At 45.5% G+C, this 16,912-nt stretch overlaps 1 protein-coding gene across 1 annotated transcript in view; it reads left to right on the top strand.

Moving 5' to 3' along the window:
• The first annotated feature begins 219 nt into the window (after positions 1-219).
• The window catches only part of LOC142564217 (uncharacterized), a 66,583-nt gene continuing 49,890 nt past the window's right edge, over positions 220-16,912 (top strand). The window contains exon 1 of the mRNA XM_075675135.1: positions 220-441. Within this exon, the coding sequence (XP_075531250.1) occupies positions 360-441 (82 nt within the window). The 5' untranslated portion in view covers positions 220-359. The remainder of the gene's footprint in view (positions 442-16,912) is intronic.

Here is a 16,912-nt window from a genome sequence, read left to right as displayed (position 1 = left end):
GCAAAGCACAATTTGTTCCCTTCTCCCTTCTACGGTGCGCTTCCCTTCCGCACAGTTCTTCCCCAAACGGAAAAGTGCCGAGAGGGAGGCCGCTAAGTCGGAATGCGCCGTTGCTAGGCGACGAGAACCAGTGGCGTCTGCTGCGGCTGGAGAGGGAACGAACTTTCCCGCGTTTCGCCGAGCGCACGCATCAGGCCAACGCTCATCCCGCCGCAAGACGTCGTCGTCCCAACGCTGCCGGCGGCTGCGCGCTCTCAGAAGAGCGATCAAGAGCTTGCCGCTGCGGCGTTCTCTTCTTCCCAGTTCTATTTCCCGTTCATTTTTCCTCGTCCCTCCTTCTCCGGTTCACCGACTGAAACATGGCGGCCGCTGTGATCAGTTCCGTCTGCTTCTTGGCGGTCTTGCTGCGTGGCACCATCTGCGCCGGCCCGATCAGAACCGGTGAGCTTTACCGCCTTCTCGGGCGAGTATGATCCTCACGGTGTTCGTCCCGTAAGGATCGCTGCCCCGCATTGACCGTTTGCTCTGCGCTGAAACCGAGCAGTGTGCATCGCTCCGCCCACGCTATTCACTCGGTTTCGTATGTTCGACGTGCCGCTTTTTATTTGGCAACTTTTTTCTTTCTTTCTTCTTTTCAGCCGGCGTCTGCGTCGTGTCGTCTGCCCCTCGAAGGGCAACGCTCGCTGGAACGTAGCCGAGAAGCGTTACTTACTTTGTCAGCTGTTAATCCGCAGTGTCGTTACGAAACGGGGAGGAGAAATAAACTGACGTTTGCCGGTCCAGATGCTAGGAGTCGTCGGCCACAAATGGATGCAGTAGCTGTGCGACAATGCATGATTAAAATTTATCGTTTCTACTGATCTCTGAGTTGTGGGCAGTAACGAGACGTTCCTTCGGGTCATTAAGGGTGCTAATAAAGAACTTCTTATAAGTCAGGAACGCTTACATAAAAAAACATATTATGCGAAAGTATTGTGACGCATTGCTGATAAGTATCCTCAAGAGAGAGAGAAGGGAAGAAGGAAAGGCAAGGGAGGTTAACCAGACAGAGTCCAGTTTGCTACCCTAAACGTGGGGAGGGGAATGGGGAGTAAAAAGAGAGAGAAAACATGAGTCTATACCGCACTTTCGCATGCACTAAGTTAGGTGTGGGATGTCCATAGTCGGACACGCAAGTCTATTGCCTTCAAGTGTTACAAGTAGTTCAGGTATGCTGACAGATACTATATACTATATACAGACAAATGACGTATTTACCATGACGCACTTGTTTCTCCTCCTCTGCTCTGTGCTCTGAAGTTCCGATTTTCACAGAAAAAGAGGCGTTCTTTATTTAACGTTTCAATCCTTTCTTATCAGCACCTATTTCGCGACTTCCTTTCATGACTCTTATGCTTCCGTTTATAACATTATGCCCTAATGTTAGCAATAAGGTACGGATGTTCTTTGACTGTGTAGTCCAAAGAAGTATTATACTGACTGTAGTCATGCTAGTATTACAGTGAACGCTTTTACACATCACTTTTGCATGGACTTCGTTTTCAGTTCAGTATCGAAACATATTAATGTTTCATCTGTGCACTCAGTACTATATATACCATTCGAATTATTGTGCCAGCACATATAAATCATTTTAGGCGCGTCGTTAACACTAGGCTGTAATTGTTTTGTGCCCTTTTGTGCCATATTTGTTATTTATTTGCTTTGCGTATGTGGTTATCACCCGCCAGGTAAAAATCCATCCCTTTTCTTCTTTTCTGTTGGCTAAAAAATTCAGTTCAGAATCAGCGCCGTCTTGCGTCCTCTTTGTGTACTTCCCGCTCTTTCGCGCTGTTTCAAGCATTTTCGAAGATAACGCAACACCAGTTCACCCAGTCCTACTGTTTAAGTAAGGTATTCTCGGTAAGCCACGGTGAACGGTTAACAGCGCAAACAGAAGAAGGACAGATGTATGACAATTCAGCAGACGAAATGCAAGAGGTAAACAATTTCACTTCTTCTTTTTTCTAAATCTAACTTTTGGTCATCTGTCATCTTTTGGTGCTCCCAGGCATGGCATGCAGGCATTCAGGTATATTTTACTGTGAATAGCAGTTGCGAGGCCGAATATCTATCTTAATTGTTTTCTTTAAATGATAAGAAGGTTCGCTCACGGATGCGTCATCGGCTACTAATGAACAGTTTGTGTTACACTTATGTCCGGTTATGCACAAGTCTCCGAGAGTTTATTAATCTCGTGGGAGCATCGACCCACTGGACGGTCGGAGCTGTGTCGCGGAGGGCAGCTACAAAAGTAACAGCGGCAGGCGCATGCGCACAGAGCACTCTAGTTTGAGACATCGTCTGCTCGTTTGTTCCGTTGAGGTCAACGTAGCCCCTGCTGCTTTGCCGCTTCCAACGTAAACAGAAATGCGCAGAAGTGCTCCTGAGAGCCCGACGGTTGCAATAAATCGTTGTAAATTATAGACGGGCTTATAAGCAGCAGTCGACGTGCCGTATTCATTGAAATGGCCTAGCAGACGACGCCCACTGGGGACGTTCTGCGCTCATGCGCCAAATCTCGATATTTTCGCAGGTGCGGTTCATGACGTGGCGCCGACTGACGTGTTGGTCGTCGCTACCGAAAAATTTTTGAAATATGGCATGCCACCAATACTTTCGTTATTGGCGATATGACAATACCCGAACACATACGTGAGCATTTACTGCACGTGTATAACCTACGCACGCAACTGATTGTACATGCATAGCACATATGTGAAATGTGCCTCCAACACGCACCGCTACACTACACAAAAGCCTAAACACTGCACATTACAAAGAATCTATGAAGACAACAGCTCGAGGTATAAAGCTCTACCACTTATACAAAGCTCACCATGACAGTAGAAATAAAACATTCGTACGAAGATTTTCTTGGAAGAGCATCGCGTGGTATATATGCAGCACATCCACTAATAACGCGCAACTATGCCACTGTCCTCAAGAATTTTGTTTAGGCTATTGGAATTTTTGCTCAATTGGCACTTCCTTGGCCAGTCAGTATACATCAAGAATGTTAATCCTTCATTCGTGGATTCGTTTATTTGTCATAATTTGTCTCGGGCAAAAGTATGACGTAATGTCGAGAAATTCGTCAAATCTGGGAAACCAGCGCGCCATGGCCACTTTATTTTTTATGGCATTTATTACAAGGCATAAAATTACACGTATACAGGAACTGTTTAGAATATTGTTATCACCAGCTCGTCATATACGAATTTGCTGGAAAACGCGCAGTACTTACAAGTAAAATTAACGTCACAAAAAGCATTACGCTTCTTCTCACTAAACAACTAGAAAGCAGCAGCTATGCGCCTATTCAAAAAATGTACGCCCATCCTGCTAACATCGCCTGAAGGTCAATTACGCCCCGGCCACTTCTTTTCGTTTTTCTATCCCTTACTTCACAGTCTTTTGGTGCAAGCATACAGATGCCACTTGCATTGGACGCTATCAAACTCCGGTGGCTTTCCACCGGGATAACATGGTGCACCGCAGTACAGCGTCGTTCGACTCTAGCTACCCTGTTTACTAATTCACACCGCTGTATTCCTGTCCCTTAACACTGCGCCTGTAATTTCTTTCGTTCCATCGCTCGCTGCGAGTCACTTAGAGTCATCTCGATCTTCTTTCTCAGACTCCCGTGATACTGTCCGAAAGGTTAGTACTTGCTGAATGAAAATGTGCCTGCGTATGGTGGAACGTAAAAGAACGTGGCGAGGCCCAAAACTGTTGCGAGTCACTGCATTTGCGGCTGCCCCAAGCTCACAGACTCACCGATAACTCGCAAACTCTTTTCTCTTGCGCTCGGATAGACAGAGTCCCAGCTTTAAAAAATTGAATTATGGGTGTTTACGTGCCAGATCCGCGACCTGATTATCAGGCACGCCGTAGTGGGGCACTCCGGATTAATTTCTCATCACTTGGGGTTCACTAGCGTGCACTTGAATCTAAGTACACGGTTCCTCTTTTTGCATTTCGCGTCTGTAGAAATGCGGCCGCCGTGGCCGCGATTTGACCTCGCGACCTCGTACCTGGCACCGCAACACCAAGGCCACTAAGCAACCATGTTGGCTCAGAGGACCAGTTTTCTTCCTTTATTTTTGCCTAACTTTCGTTTTTACCTAACTTTATTTGTTTGCACACCACGACAAGAAGTGCGCAAGCTTTTTCAATTACAAAGCCAAGTTTTGTATCGATCACCTTTCCATTAGAGAACTATTATCTTTAGATAGCACATGATAAGCTAAAAAAAAATTAACAAAGGATGGCTTTTGTTAGCGCCTCGTACTGACGTATCCGCCTTTATAATCGACCTTCACAAAGCGACTGCCTAATTAGCTCGATCCGTGCAATCTGCTCCTTCGCGAGGAGGCCACTCAATTTTTCTTCCAGGTCGACACTAGGCCTTTCTTTCAGCAGAAATCCCCTGCGAGCGCAGCTGTGTGGGCTAGCTGAAAAGGTGGCCGATGCGAGATGTGCGTGAATACTTAGCATGAGAAAGGATATTTAAAAAAAAGCGCGCATAACAATGGAATCCCACTAAGGAAAGCTTGTCTCCAAGGAGCGCTCGAAAACAGCACACGTTTCTTTTTTTACGACCTAAACTTGACACAGGCGTGTCCTCCATTCAAAAGTTTAGCTCCCCTCTACGTCATGGCGAGAATTTGGGGACATGTACACGCCGTAATCTCCTTTGGTGCCCGCGCGCCCTGTCCCAACTGAATGAGAAACAGACGAAAAGTAACATGGAAAGAAAATTTGTTGTCTGGAGTCATTCATTGTTATACGTGCTTGAGACAAACTGGGACTTTCGGGTGAAATGCTCCCCCTTAGCGTGCCACAACGTACACAGGTTCCCAGGACATTGGAATATTTTACATCACAGCCCACGAGAGTCTGCTGCGAAATATTCGAATGACCTGGGCGTCCGCGTGCTTTGTGACACGCTACTGTAACTGGGGGTGTGTCGGTCTCGTTGGTCTCTGCGGGAGATTATCGTGCGCTGGTCTCCTAGGAACTGTAAGCGATAACGAGCAGATTCGAAAAAAATAAAGCGGAGAGACGAGAGCACAAATAGACTAAAGCGAGTAAGTTATAATAGTTAAAGAGTAAAGAGTCAGAAAGCTCTTAAATAATGGGCAGATAATTGTACTGGTGTATGTTCAGCTCCCTAAATGCTGCATCCACTTGGGGGAGGGGATCTAGGACAAAAAAGCCGTAGACGTTGGAATGAAAAGAAAAAGAAAAAAAGTTGTGTAAGTCCGACGCACTGTGAGATTCAATGTTTTATTCGAAGAACCTTGCATATACCTGTCTATCTAGCATTGTTTCGGGTTTCACAAAGCGATAATAGGTGGACCAAAGCGTTTCTGTAAATTGAGTAGTCGTGTGTATGGGTGGCTAGCGTATCGTTAAGTTAGTATAACGTCGCACAACTTCTACGTGACGTCCTACGATGAAAGCACTGAGGAATGTGGGCCGGTCCCAGAGATGTGCCGTCTAAACACATTTTCCGAGATGAGGCAAATAATGCTTCGCATTAAGAAGCTGAACGGAAAATACGGACGCCTTCGGTCATTCTAGCACGCATAAAGCGCTTCCTCTAGAGCTTTTCGAGCGAGCCAACGTCGCGAAGATATACATTTAGAAACCGTCACCTGTACCGCCTGCCATTTGCAAGCAGTCATTTCTGTTGCGCTGGACAATTTGTCAGTCGGTATTGTAACAACTGTGGTTCTAGGATACAGTGTGTCATCTATTAGGCACCTATTGAAACGTCAAAGTGCCGCAAAAAAGAACAAACAAAAGTTGTAATTTAAACGACACGCATTAGATTCGCAGTTGTGTTGACATTATGGCAACATTTGCTGTCACTGGGATACATAGGGTCAATGTCTGATTATTGGTGATGTCCGATACTGTTACAGTGTCTTTGATAAGTGTCCGGGATGACACATTCGCCTGCGTTGCGGCCATTTGGTATAGTGTGCGAACGTGAGGCTGAATGTGTCCAATCTGCGTGCTTTGCTTAGGTTGCCTCAGAGGGAGAAGCAAGACATACCGTCATAACGCCTGCTCTGTGCCATCGTCTCGTGTCAACCTTGGACTCTGTTCCGTTGAGAGTGAAATCCCGGATAACTCGACAAAACGTTCGAAAGACGCCTTCGACACAACACAAGCGCCCTTGCCACGCTTCAAGTAGCTATACGCGTAGTTATCCGCACCATCTGCAGCTTCATTCCTGTGAAAGCACTTCCGCAGTGGGATACGGGAATCCTATACGGCGCTGCACGGAGACTGGTCAAATCCATCGCCACGATCGACACACGTACAGACACACATTCTGAGTCACGAGCACATTTTCATGTGTAACATGACAATGCAGCCACGGTACGAGCTGTGCATTGGCTAATAGAACGCAGTGTCCACACGGCACTCTGACATCGACAGGGCAACACGATTCTTCACGGATCCCTCGTTAAAGCTCCCGCCGTTTATACGATGGTTCCGCTTCATTGTTTCCTTTTCCGTTTAATACGATTGGTTCCCCTTCACATAGGCTTTTCCTAGTTCCCTTAGGTTACATTTGCTCTTCGGCTTATTGTTGGGGAAAAGATGCCGATGATAGTTTTCGAAAACAATCGGAACTGCATCACGCGCGACGCGAGTTCTTTTCTTTTTCTTGAGAATTTTATTAACAACGGAGCCGGCTGTAATGTTAAACGAGAGCTCGACCTAGCTATCGTTGCAGGGCTTCTCGCAGACGGCGGCCGTTGGTGTCAGCCTTCGGTCCACTCTTTTTTATAGCCTTCTACCATTTAGCCAGCCTTGTAGAGTCAACAGGGACTCTCTTTGTTTTGCCGGTAACCGATTGTGCATAGAGAAACAAAACACGTTCGTTCCTCTTGCCACTTATCGGACATCTCCGCGGCTCTTCAAACCGTTAAACTGCCAGCTTCTTGAACACACACACACAAGCAAGGACAATTGCACACAAACACAGAATGCGGGCATGGGAAGCAGAACCCTTCACACGAGCACTGTGGACGTTATTGCGAATAGTACTGAAGCAATGTATCGACAAACTGTATTGCTGAGGACCTTTGTTTACCACACCTGTAGTGGGGGAAGTGCAGGAAAGAATATTAATCGTCTTAGTACACGCATCCATCACAGCGCTTGCGGCCACTGAGAAACGCCGTATTGTACCGCTGGCGTTCACAGACCACAGCACCGACACATTTGAATGCTACAGAGAAAAGCTTAACCAAACGCTGACTCCCAACCACGGCCAGCTTTGTCCCGCTGGTACTGTAGAATTAGCGATCAGCATACCTGACTTCGAAAGAGCTACGGCACAATTTGCATAGGCGTCTATCTCAGGCTCTAAACCTTCATTAACTGTCAGCTAGAACAACAGGCACTGCCACCTTTATCTGCTGAATATGCAGCCGTGGAGTGCGCTCGCAGTAATTAAAGAGCGCCTTCATTAAACAGGCTAGACACCGGCGAACCAAAAAGTGACTGAAGAAGCCACGGAATGCTAATACCATTTAAAAAAAAAGAAGACCACAATGTGCGAAGCAGCAAGGCGCGACATGCATCAAAAACACTGGATTGCAAGCAAGGCTCGATGCCGAACGCGTGTTCAACGCGCACTGCGCGCGAAACGAACGCTGCACAATAACGATTATTATGAGTACGATGATAATGATTATTCATTGGCAACGCCTTTGAAACGGAGCGATTAAAATAGACACCTAGCGTGCTTTAGCTAATCAGGTAATCTATACATGCTTATATCTATCTTGCAATTTGCCGATGTCTCCTTGATCGTTTTCTCTGTTCCGTACAACCTCTATATATCTACTTTGTGCAGTTACCTATGCCTGTAGCGGATACGGTCCTATAAATCTCGTCCCTGCCTGTCTTCCACCGATACTCTAACGTATCTTGCTTATCTCGGCTGCTGACCGGTTGATGCTTCCATCCACACTGAATCTCAGCGCTTCTGGAAGTTCAACGTTACTTACGGGTTTCGCTGGGTGAATCCCTTCACGTTCCGTCTGGACGTGCTGAGTTGATTCCGGATTTTCATTGCAGCACACACATATGCCTCATCCTCTTGTGAATATTATTCCTGTATGTTTTGAAAGCGAAAGCTTTGCTGGCCGCGAACTTGCGATTTCGCCGTGGTGGTGCTCCGAGGAGGCACATGACGTCACAACCCTCGCCTCACCGCGGATTTCTCTCTCTCTCCCTAGTCACTACTGCGCATGCGCCACTAGTAGCACCAAGCCACAGGTGTTCCGCCGCTGCGCACCACAGCGCCTTTACGGCGCCGCCATTTGGTATGACGTCACACCGTGTTCCTCGTCGTTGCGCTCGCCACCGCTGCTTCGCCAGCTGCGTCGCATGCCTGATAACATGTCGGAAGATTTAAAAGGAGAGCTCACGTGCGCCGCAACCACAGTTGAGGTGGCAGTATGGATGGCGGCAATTCTGATAAGCAGGAGGAGGCCTAGAATCGACATCGGAACGAGATGAAGTGGAAACGAATCGCCCAGGAAACAGACGAACAGCGCGCCGAACGACTGGCTAAACCCCGCAACGTAGCTAGACAACCAGACTAACCTGGACTTGCAATCAAGATTAACTAAGGCTAACCATGCTATGCCTTAGATTTCGCTACGTATCTCCTGGCATAGTCGAGCTAAGCCACTGCAATTTTTTTTTCTCTTTTTTTTTGTCCTTTAAGAACCAGCTCGGACGTCAAACAGCAAGGCACTGCCCTTTGTGATACCATACAGATTTTCCTTTCTGATCTCTTCCTTGTCATTCTTGTAAATCTCCACGGTGATTGTTTGTTTTTTTCACCTTTCCATTCAATTTACCCTCTCTGTTTCTACCCCTTCCTTTGTTATGCCTCCTGGTGGTCTATTTACCCTTTCAATTACCCTGCACTTGGTTTCCAAGTATCTTTAACTCTTCCTCCATTCCGTTTCCACGCTTTTGAGGTACAGACGTTTGTCCACTTCAGCCACCCTTTGATTTTGATCCCCATTCTTCCCGAGTCTTTCATCAAATACTTGTGGAAATATTTCATTGTTTTTCGTGTATTGTGTAACTGCAGTGTTTTCTGGCCACTATATAAATATAATATATATGGCGCTTGATGTGTTATTTCATGCAGCCGTATTGTACCTATGTGGGTGAGGTTACCTCAAGCCGCCTCTGTGCGGCTTTCTTCCCTAATCCACCTACATTTACCACTCCTCTGCACGTGTGTGTGTAAATGGAAATAAATAAATAAATAAATAGATCAATCAACCAATCAACGCGGTAGCTCCTGTTCGCCCCAATCTCTGCATTTAATTTGATTTGTTTTGGATTAAATTGCAAATGTTGGCGACTGTTGTTATCTCCCGCTTCTATTCACAAACTATAGAAATGTTTCAGTGATCAGAGGTTGATCACGTGAAGGATGATATGAAAAAAAAAACGTTCCGACAATACAGTACGTTTTGCAAACGTGCATTAAACAGGCAATATACGAAGAAAAACAACAGCAACCAAGCGATATTTTCCTCGGTGTCTGCAAATAAACACAAGCCCATCAATCAGGTCAATCCAATAATAAAGATTACTTCTTAAGAATGATTCACAACGACATGCTAAGTCTTTTACATTGAAACAGTGTCACTTCAACTACTTGAAATCTATTTGAAATCTAAACGTCATAATTAAAATGCCCTACGTTTTTCTCTTGCTTCGCCGTCTCTTACTTCGTATGGTCGTGAGTATGCCGCAAAATCAAGCCCATCTGATCACTTCATTGTTCTCGACCAACCTCGTACAGACACGTGACCTTTCCGACTTCGACCGTGACCGCATTTTGTGACCCCATATAGCGCGATACATGACGCAGGGAGTACGCGTAGAGGGGTGCCATTTTCGCGCAATACGATGGGCCTCACTAGGCCTCATGTGTTGCATAGGGTCCCCGTAAAGTGAGCGCTAACGTCGTGCCGTAATTACCGCCACTGCCGACAGGGGGCGTAATTTCGTCGGCACTCCGGATGGCATCGGGCGTCGTTTTGAATATGTAATGACTCGAGGGAGAAGAAGAAGAAAAAAGAAAGCAACACGCTCGGTTGTTCCTTGTCTTCGCTACACAATCGCCACATTAAGCTCGTCATCGCGGCGATCAACATTAGCGATTTTGTGCGTATCGAGCGTGAGTGGAGCGGGCTTAATTCGCCGTGTCTTGATCTTGGTTGCTTAACGATTTCTAGCGTTCTCGTTTTGTGTTTCAGCGCGTTCGTCAAGCATGGTCGAGCACGTGTTGCTCTAAACGAAAATTGGGAAAAATATTCGTTTCCGGTCTAATTATATATTCAGCGATAGATGTCCTTCGTGACAGACGTTCTTTAAGGTTAACGAATATCTCGCTCAGCGAATTGATAAGCTTGACTAAACTCATCGATAAGCTCATTCTTTCGCGCTTGTCGACAGTTATTAGGCAGCAAGAAATCGATAAACTTGCGTTTCCATGCACATCTTTGACCGCTTCTCTGCGATAAATTCGGGCGCATACAACTTCGTTGAAAACGTTGCTCGTATAGAACTGAGTCCAACACGCAACGCGAGCGTAGAGCCATGTCACTAGTCAGCTCGGCAGCAACACAGGCTCCGCAGCCTTTGTCGGTTTAATGCAGTGACGTTGATAGAAACTGGAGCCAAAGGGAGTGGTTGATATACGCATAAGATTTCAATTTAATTGACGTTATGTCGAACCGACGTCTGTTCGACGTTGAACTGACGTTGACAACTGACGTTGAATTGACGTCTGTTTCAATTGAACAGAGGTTATGTTGCCAAACATTTTGGTCAAATGTAGCACCTACTGGAATGCGCCCTCCATATCTCTCCCTTTGAACGATTTCCAGTGGATCAACTTTGGGACTTAAAGACAGTGAGACTGGCTTTCAGCACGTGTATTTAATAACAGTGACGAGTCCTGAATAGCACAAATGTTATTTAATAACCCAGACCCTCAGAGCTCGCTCAGCGCATTATATATGGCTTTAATCATTCACCGCTTGTTCAAAGTTATTCAGAAAAGCTTTTATACACCGGCTCAACAAATTTCACATCATAAATGTTTAGAAACTTTAAGGTGCCCTTTCCTAGCGTCCTATGTATTGCATGACAAGTTATTTCGTAGTTTTCTTCTTAAAGACGCTCGCTAGAGCAAGTGGCTCTATCTCCCGCTGGAACGTCTCGTAGCTGGCATTTCATAATATCCGGAACCGCAGTTCTGGCACATAAAACTCCAGACTTTAGCGTGATTTCTTTTTAAATTTGCAACGTTTTTGGATTCTAGTCAATTTTCACAAGTCGCTTTTGTTTTAAGAATCACTGCAGAACACACGCACACCAAAAAGATAATAAACGTGAACACTGGTAGATAGATCAACGCATATGACACGCTCGCGCAGTGAAAAATACATTCCAGTATTCAATGCTCCGCATTACCGTTCGCATTAATGATTCAGTGCACGTTTGTGAAGGCGCAGAGATTTACAGTCAACCTTACAGGAATTTCGGACAGTGTATCGAAAGCCTATGGGTCCCATAAGCAAACCAGAAGAGATACAGAAAAGAAAGGCTCCGCTGTTGCTCGCTAAATCTCCTATTGTCCACCTCTGATCACCTTCCAGGTTCCGCCCATTGAACGGAAGCTTCGCGGATGAATTATCAGCACACAATGGGCGGATACGCCTTTCTTCTCTGGAACACGTGGTCGAATCTCTCGTTGCTGGTTCGTTGGAGCGCGCTCTAACCTTTCCTATACTGCACGGAATTTGTTCGACGTAGTAAAGGACGACACTCAAGCCATGCGTTCTCGTCCCTAATGCCCTAAACCTAGCGAGTCCCCAATATGCATTTCTATCAAGTGGTGGAGGCGAGTTTTCCAACGCTTCGCTTCTGAATCATCCAGTCCTCCCAGATGCACTTACCCGACCGCACGCCATCACGCGCAGAAAAAGAGCACGAACCGAAAACCAGGACTTACAGCGACCGTAAAACCTGTGGCGGTTTCTTAATGGATCCTCGGATGGCTCAACTTCGGTTTCTTTTCTGCCGCTCAGCGACGCGGTTCTACTTCTGTTCCTTTTATTTTTATTATCATTATAGGTTTTTTGTTTATATTGAAGGGCGGCGTTATTAACCAGCGCTGGGTTCAGGCAATCTGGTAAGCCTGAAAGTTATGAAGCTAAGGCGAAGTAGAGGTACCGAAGTGGGCTTCTTCTTTGACTTAGGTGAAATCGCAGTGGTTGTGTGCATAAAAGAAACAGCTAACTGCATTCTTAATTTCGTTCTTGTTAGCTTCCGCGCTAGAAGTTGAAAACTCTCGCAAATACTTTTTTTTTTCATTTATGCACGTGGAACTGTGTGAAGAATAAGAAAAAGAAACGTTTACTGAAACATCACAGACATAAGAAATGTTTAGAAAAAGCACAAAATCGCAAGATATATGAAAGGCCGCTTCATATAGTTGATTTTCTTACGTTTTGAACTTACATAAGAAATAAAGGGAGGAACTGTGTTCCAGCGAAATAGCCGGTCTTATCGGGAACAGTGTACCACACATTTGTATCTGTTATTTGGAACATTATTCCACACATCTGTAATAGGAATCATGCATGATAACTATGTGGGATGATGTCCCATATGTCTAAACATAGTTTCAGCCACAGGTATTGGGAAGCATAGTATCAGATATTGAAAACAGGTATGTAGAACACTGTCCCGGATATAAACGGCTATTTCACTGAAACATATAGGGTGATAATATATATATATATATATATATATATATATATATATATATATATATATATATATATATATATATATATATATATATATATATATATATTATCAGATCAAGCAATCATTGCATGTTCTCAATTCCAAAAGCATATCTGTACATGTACGCTTATTCATTTTTTCCGCGAACGATTAAGGAATGGAACAGTTTGCCGGCGTCTGTTTTGCAGTCGAGTAGCATTAAAATCTTAATAATAATAATAATATTTGGGGTTTTACGTGCCAAAACCACTTTCTGATTATGAGGCACGCCGTAGTGGAGGACTCCGGAAATTTTGACCACCTGGGGTTCTTTAACGTGCACCTAAATCTAAGCACACGGGTGTTTTCGCATTTCGCCCCCATCGAAATGCGGCCGCCGTGGCCGGGATTCGATAGCATTAAAATCTTCGAGGAACACGTTAAAAACCTTTTATGAAATTTAATCTTAGTGGTGCCATGCAAACATTGTCACACTATTCTAGAAATACATACAATAGTCTTTCTTTTATGCTGCTTCCAATATCAGTGTCACAATGTTAGAAACAGGTAGTTCTTAGCCAAACTATTGTATTTGTATTTCATTATTTGTTGCGCATTGTATTTCCAACATTCATTGCTTCATGTCCTATTTTCGTTTGTAAAGTGTTTACATTTTTTACGCTATGTGCATACCAGCTGTACCCACCCTGTTACGGCCAAGACGGCCAACAGTATTTGATATATATATAATTATATATATATATATATATATATATATATATATATATATATATATATATATATATATATATATTATTTGTGCGAAATCAAAGAAATAAATAAGTTCAAATATATAAAACACCGTCCTACATTTTGTGATTGTATGCGGAACGCCGCTTTATGTAAGTGAAAAAATATTTGCAAAAAATTTGCCAAACAAAATCGAGATTTGCCCCCGTATTGTAAAACGGTGCTCGCCTCGAAGCTCATCCTCCACTCCATCGAGTTGCGCGCAGTGCCAACCCTCGAGTGAAGCAGACACTACGCTTTTTGAAGAATTGCCGTGGATGATCGGGATGCCCAGTGACTACTTTTGTGCGGGGCTGGCGCTGTTATCTGCTTTCTTGCGTCCAGTTGGAACGCTGAGTGGAGGAACGTTCCAGAAGACGGGGAGTTAATGATTCTGCCGGGCAGACGAACACTTCGCTAGCGCACACAGCACAACAGCACCGACCCGAGAAAAAAAAGGTGGGGACTTCTGCCTTTGCTACTCAGCGAACGGAAGTGGCCGGTGTCACGTGATGTGAGGGCTCGGTGAGATCTCGGAGCAGCCGCGAGCGCTCTCGACCGAATCCGATCGCACAGACGGACTCCATCCCTACACCGTTTCGATAACTCTGTTTGAACCAGCCGAGTACGCAGTCGCGTATCAGAGCGCCCTGTAGTGCGCTCGATGGCAGTCAGCCGAAGACAGCACAAGTACACGAACGTCTTCGAATTTTTACTCCATAAAAATGCGGCCGCTGCGCGGCCGGGACTCGAACCCTCCCCCTCATGCTCGGCCACAGGAAGTCTTAGTCACTGAGTCAACACGGCGGGTCCTTTAGAGTTCTTTTTTTTAGCGGATGCATAGGTATAAGCATACAAGTCAGCCTACTCGGCGTATTCGAAAGAAGCCCGATTAGGACACGCTTTTACGGGGAGGGTTTTTCGGGTCATACGAATTAGGTCGTACCTTGGCCTTGACTACTTTTGACGAACCTATGCATTACTCGAAACCCGAGACTATCGAGTTTCCCTCGTAAATATATCCTGCCCAATCCACGCGTAGCCCGCCAGCTGCCTATGGTAGGATGCGGAGAGCGGATGTTTTCGCACCGTCGTCACCACCGTCCTCATATCCGGGCGCGTCGGCAAGTGAGGCACCCTTAAGGCTTGCCGGCGAGGAACGGTAAAAAAGAGACGGGTAAACGATGGGATGTCAAGCGACACCATTTTGTGTGTTTACCCTCGGAGTATGACGCCGTAAAGCCGGCAAGGGTGTGTAGGCAAACTGCACCCTTTTGTTCTGCACCACGAAGCACGAAGGGGGAAAACGACGATAAGTTAAACTTACGAAAGAAAAAAAAAAGGTGAAAAGAGAGAGTCGAACGACACCATTTTATTTATTCTTTTTTTCGTTGCAGCGTGGCGCCCTACGAGCTAGCTAGGGAGTGCTGGGAGGTAAACGACACCCCCTGGCTTCACGCCGCATCGTTCGAAGCGAGGAAACACAACGGTCTGAATCTGCGCCGTGCGCTCTAAGAAACGTTTGCAACCTTTGAGGCTTATCTTGTATCCAAACAATAATCGTCATCTATATTGCATATCTTTCCTTTCTTTAAAGTTGCACATCCAGTACTTCCAGGTCATGAAAGGAGTACGCGTTATCAGCGTGACGTAGTATTCTTGACAGAGAAGTAGCGAGCCCACAGTTTTCAAGAAAGGAAGAGCGAGACAGATGACGATAATCGTTTGCGGAAAAGATATGCTCCAAAGGGTGTGACCTGTTTTAGACGGTTCAAAGTAAAAAAAAAGACGACGAGGTAAATTTTCGCCGTACAGCATGCATATAGAATTGTTTTAAAAGGGAGTCAATTGACGCCCTTTCGTTTTGCCCCCGAATACGCCGGTGTAAATGCACGAGGAGGCGCAGGGGAGTATAAAATACACCCTTTCGTTTCGCGCCGAAAAAGAAAAGAAAGGTGAAGAAAAAACAGTTCAATGACGCCCTTCCGTTCCGTCTGGAAACAGCGGGTCGTAATGGCTGGCAAGGGGCGAAGAGGTAAAAGACACCCTTCCGCTTCGCGATGCGAAGTTCTAAGAGAGACGATGCAATGAGCCAATGCTGCACCGTAAGGCTTGCAAAAAGAGCGAAGGAAAGAACAGTGTCTTTCGTCCCGCCTCAAAATACGGTGTAATAAAGGCACGACGAGGTGCGAGATACTAAAAGACACCCCTTTTTTCTCGTTTAACACCGCGGCGACCGACGCGAATATAGGCAAGCTAAACCTGCCCCGCAAAAGCATATATACAGGGATGATGAAAAAAAGCCGCAGCGGGTAATATAGCCCTAATATCCCTTCTGCCCGGATCGATCGCTTTAGCAGAACGAGGAACGTGAAAAGAAAGAAGGGGAAGCGAACTGGTTTTCTTTCTATTTCATTCTTTCTTTCAATCTCTCTCTCTCTCTTCATTGACTGTCATTTTCTTTGCGGTGACTTGAGACGCCCTTCTGGAACGGCCCTACGATTACGCGGCGACGTGTTTCCCCGCCCATGTTTATCCATGGCAATCCACGGCAATGCTCTTTTCCTTTTTCCTTCCTTTCTTTCTTTCCTTTTACTTCTGCAGTGGTTTCCATGAAAACCGTGTAGTGTGAAGCTAACTTACGTACAAAGCCTTCATTTTATCAATGATTAACTCCGCCAAGCGAAAGCACCATTCCGCAACGGGAAAAATTGTAGCTGCTTCGCCTTATTTTTTTTTTCATGGTGAATAATACATTCGTGCCAGAAGCAATGAAATTTTTTTAGTAAAAGTTTATTGGCATAGTTGTTAATTAATTAGCGATTAGCTTGCTTAAATTCCACCACTAAAATTTGCTCCAGCGTATTCGGCGTATCGGAACGCTACCATGAGTGTGTTTTATGCGTGTTTATTAGTACGGCTCTGACGCAAAAAAAAAAGTGGTTCTGGGCAGTCTCGTGACTGGGGCCCACGGCAGTTTCACCTGACACGTGATGCTGCCTTCATGACGCTGCATGGAATCGGTCTGCCAAATAAATCATCTCATTTTTCGCGCCTGATTTCCACTGTTATATTTTTATGTGTGCTGGCTTCGCCTTTGCATTCTCTCGATTCCTCAGTTTCGGGCTGGCTCGCAGTGATAAATCTTCTGGTGGCCGAGCGAATCGGTGCTTACCAAATGCGTTTTATTAAATGTTCGATTCCTTTCCGCGCCCTATCT

Source organism: Dermacentor variabilis, chromosome 11 (assembly GCF_050947875.1).
Source record: "Dermacentor variabilis isolate Ectoservices chromosome 11, ASM5094787v1, whole genome shotgun sequence".
NCBI classification, from domain to species: Eukaryota; Metazoa; Arthropoda; class Arachnida; order Ixodida; family Ixodidae; genus Dermacentor; species Dermacentor variabilis.
Note: the sequence above shows the minus strand (reverse complement) of the source record. Positions and strands in the feature narration are given on the sequence as shown.